This window comes from Melanostigma gelatinosum, assembly GCF_949748355.1.
Source record: "Melanostigma gelatinosum genome assembly, chromosome: 18".
Taxonomy (NCBI): Eukaryota; Metazoa; Chordata; class Actinopteri; order Perciformes; family Zoarcidae; genus Melanostigma; species Melanostigma gelatinosum.
This window is the reverse complement of record NC_136651.1, coordinates 7,414,107-7,418,605: the sequence shown is the minus strand read 5'-3', so window position 1 is coordinate 7,418,605 and position 4,499 is coordinate 7,414,107. Positions and strand designations below refer to the sequence as shown.

The window sequence follows — 4,499 nt, the reverse complement described above, 5'->3', positions numbered from 1 at the left end:
CTCTGTCTCTCTGTCTCTCTCTCTCGCTCTCTCTCTCTGTCTCTCGCTCTCTCTCTCTCTCTCGCTTCCCCGCTCGCACCAGCCTCCCCCCACGTGCTCCCTCCCTCGCACAAAATGTTTTCCCGAGCTTGTTGCTGCGCAACGAGGGCGTGTCCAGCATTTCCGAGTGCCTTAAGGATACCTCTCGCGGTTTTCTCAGTTCAGGCTGCCGGTACTCGCATGGCAACAGGCGAGAGGGGTTCCCCCGTACGTCGCCGCTCTGTCTTTCCGAAATAAAATTCAAAAAAAAAAAAATTCAAACCTTCTGGCTGCTTCCACCCGGCGCGCCCAACAAGCGGCAGCATGTACCGGGATGTAGTATAGCGCGCGACGCGGAGCAGAAACTTTCAATCCGGGGGACATTGAACCCAGCGCAGTAACGCACCCGAAGAGCGGCCGAAAGGAACTCCAGATTCTCATTGATGAGGTGTGGACCCTTTGACGAACTTTCCCACAACAACATTTTGACTGATGCACACATCTGCTCTGTGGACTATACCAGACTGCAGTCGCATGTTTTAATTTCAGGCAACCTGCAAATGACGTCGAGATGGCTTTAGGTGGCACGCTTTTGCCGTCCATATCCACGTTCGCCAGCGGACCCTCTGTCAAGAGTAAAGCCATTGGAAATGCCAATTTAGTGAGTAGCCCGTGGTGTCTTATTAATCTTTTTGCATAATGCCAAATAGCCATATGGGCATCAGAAAATATGTAACCCGTGTAGTTTATTTACGGTGTAGTTTTGTGTTATTCTGGGCACAGTCTGGGCTTGACACTGCGTGCTCTGCTGGGGCGTGCACCAGTTCACATTGACTACTCCAGCCGGTTTTCAGCGAGAATGGAGAGTGCGAAAGCGCACATGGGACACACCTCATCAGAAAACACCCCGAAGCCCACTATGGTTATTAGTATTTTTATTCAGAAGGGGTTGTTCAAAAGTGTTTCTTACCCGGCCCACCACTAGTGGTTTCCAGTGCAATTTATTTGCCAGTGAGAATAATCTGTATTCTAGGAAGTGCTTTGTGTCAAGGACACTTGCCGCACCAGACTGAGCTCTGGAGCTGAGCTGTCAAAATAGTCACTCTCCATTACAGAGGCAACTTCTTTCCTCCTTGAAACATTGACTTATATTTGTATCCGATGTCATTATGGATTCAAAGCAAGCACTCATGTTTAGTTTAAGGACAGTGTGCCAAGTGTGATTTTTCTAAACAGTAACGTGACACAGACGAGCAGCTCATATGAGGACAGTCATTAATGCCTCTGTAACTTTCCTTTAGAGATGGAAGGAGGAGTTGTCCCTTCTTAAGAAATCCAGTGTGCCAACCGGAAGTAGGGCCACTGATCCAGACCAGCCCTCTGCCACCAGCGCAACAAGCCCCAGCATGTTCAAGAAAGAGACAGAGCCGGACCTGGACTTGGACTACGACTTCATTCTTTCTAACTCAATTCTGCAGCAGCAGCAGCAACAGCAGCAGCAGCAGCAACAGGAGGAGGCGGAGGCCATGGCATGCAGCTCTGCCCAGACCTTGTCTCCTTCCCCCAGCTCCTTCTCCTCATCTTTCCCTCTCCCCTCCCCTCAGGGAACTGCCAGTGAGCTCCTCTATACCATTCCAGATATCAGTGACGTCTCGCCCTCTGGAGGCTTTGTGGCAGAGCTCATGAGAGCGGAGTTGGACCCGGCATACCTCCACCCCACCAGCCTCCACGGCAAGTTTGTGGTAAAGACAACGATGGACATGGGCGAGTACAGCCCAGGCGTGAACGTAAGCAAGATCTGCGTTACTGCCGTGTCGGAGCCGACTCTGTCACGTTCCTCGCCGGCCTTTATATGCCCCAGGATAAAGCAGGAGAACCTCGGTACCTGCAATATCTCGCAGCCCTTAGATCTACACCTGTCTGGGGTGAACTCCCAGGGCAGAGGGAGCCAGCAGCAGCGCCCATGCCACCTAGAGCTACATGGCTTCCCTGGCGGAGGGAGATCCTTGACAGGCGGCAGATTATCCTCATCCTCCTCCCTCTCCCCAGACCATCCTCTGAGCCGGGAGCACCAGGTTCTGGGACACCCCCACTCTCAGATCCCTCTAACCCCCCAGGGTTACCACCATGGCTCCCCACAGGGCTACAGCTCCTACCCTCAGCCATCCTCCCTGCAGTACCAAGGTTAGAGCACATCTCTTTTTCTCACAATTCCACCCTACTTTATATTATTTCTTGAAGTTAAATGTGAAAAAAGAAGCTTAACATGGAGCGGAGGAGACAACCGGAATATCAATTCTGTAGAGTATATGTAAATGCATCTCATACGACCTTAAGGGATTTAATTCTACCCCAAAAGGAGTGCAACCTACATCCCCTTGGGCAAAAAAACTTCTTTTCATCATAAAGTTCTTTAAACCAACCGAAAAAAAGACATGACCAGATGTTTAACTGAAGTTATGTTGTTTTCATCCATTTGCAGTCATTATCCATTGTTGTGAACCTTTGCGTTAACTTTTTACACCATAATACTTATGAAGTTTTTATTAAGAAGCCTGTTGATGACAGAAAAAAGTACAACATTCTGCAACTCCTGCTGTGTCGATGCATCGGAAGTGACTAAGTTGCTCTCGTTACAATATGATCTGCTATGGGACCTGTGACCTTAATGCACTGTTATGTCTGCTACATGTGTAAACTGAAAATGTTCTCCCTACATGTGGCAACATGAAGATGACCATAAAATTATTTGACCCTCCCACAGAGCCCCACATGATCTCAAGTGGGGACTGCTTGCCGGAGGAACCAAAGCCTAAACGTGGTCGGCGCTCCTGGCCGAGGAAGAGAGTCGCCTCGCACACGTGTGACTATGTTGGCTGTGGGAAAACGTACACAAAGAGCTCCCACCTCAAAGCACATCACCGCACACACACAGGTATGCTACTGTGTTTCAGATGTTCTGTACACTCGTTTAGTCAGCCATTTATATGGTGGCACGTGCAGGTATCTGTCGATACTCGCACGAAGAAGCATGTTTTGTCGTTTTATTTAATGTTTAACAGTTTGGCACTTTGCTTTTATTGTTGCGAGCTAATTACAGGTCCTATCCAAACCAAGCAAGTCACAGTGAATTATTATTGAGTCCTGATGAGTGGGGGATGGTGAAGGGGACTTGCTAGACAGGTGCGGTGACACAGGTTTAGACTGATCCCTGTTCAAATACAAACCCCAGGCAGATTAGCTTGGTGTTCATGCGCTAGCTGTTGGACAGGACGGACCTCTTTTCTCCGCGAGGTTGGGAAGGTTGGCCCAGTTTAACCTCGGGGCCGGCGCTAACTGCTCCATGTGTGTATTGTGTTTCCATCAAAGGGGAGAAGCCTTACCACTGCGACTGGGAGGGCTGCGGTTGGAAGTTTGCCCGCTCGGACGAGCTCACACGCCACTACAGGAAGCACACAGGCCACCGGCCATTTCAGTGTGTGAAATGTGACCGGGCCTTCTCCAGGTCAGACCACCTTGCTCTCCACATGAAGAGACACTTATGAGACTTTGTGATGGATGAAGGCTCCAGAAAAAGAAAGACAAACAACATATGTTAGCAAGAACCCGGAACAAACTTGTGACCTACACTTTTTTTTTTAAAACCATAATTTGCCTTCAAGCCATTGTCAAGCAACAAGACAAGCTGTGGTGTTCACGGCAAAAAAACAGCATTACTCCCTCAAGAGCCTCGAATTTCTCTCAAGACTGATCCCGTCTTCGCACATTGAGCAGGCGACTTGAAAAAGACCTCTCAGTCAGGGTGGTAAGCTTTTTGTGAAAGGGACCAAACTGGAATTTGTCTTATTTAACTGACAAAACTTGGAGGACCAGGTGCCAACAACGTTTAACTGGAAATGTGTTTCTGTCAGGGAAACCAGGAGCAACAGACAAACATCTCCAGAGGCCTTAGACCAGCAACATGCCAATATAGGCTCTGTTATCAACGACACACTGTTTAGAATACTGTATTAATAAATACATCTATATTTATATACACATTTCACCTGCAATGCCATTAATTTCAGGTACAATGTTAATTTATACAGAACGGTGCTCAGTGACTCTGAAGGTTTTTTTTTTAATCAAAGAAAAGGTACCAAAGATTAAGGACAATATACAAAAGGGTGAAGAATATGAAAAAGTGCCATATGGTTGTTTGTGCGTTTCTTGGAAACCCCTCTTCCACAATCTGACTTAAATCAGGTGAACACTTCACTTTATACACGGTGATGGCAATCTTCAATGCACTGCAGTCGCAAAGTGCAATAATTTATATGAGACATTCATATTTTTGTATTGAATGAGTAACTCTGAACAAAGATATTTTTTTTTGTTTATCGCCAAAATATGTAATATAATCATGAATTTTGTACATTTGTAAATAAAAATGCTTTGTTATTGTTTTGTATTTTACACTATAATAAAATGAAATGTATTTG

At 46.9% G+C, this 4,499-nt stretch overlaps 1 protein-coding gene across 1 annotated transcript; it reads left to right on the top strand.

The window, feature by feature from the left end:
- Positions 1-216: 216 nt before the first annotated feature.
- On the top strand, positions 217-4,499 carry klf4 (Kruppel like factor 4). Its single transcript, XM_079290184.1, has 4 exons — positions 217-679; positions 1,320-2,202; positions 2,783-2,953; positions 3,388-4,499. Exons 1-4 carry the CDS (start codon positions 590-592, stop codon positions 3,561-3,563), a joined length of 1,320 nt encoding a protein of 439 aa, XP_079146310.1. The 5' UTR covers positions 217-589; the 3' UTR covers positions 3,564-4,499.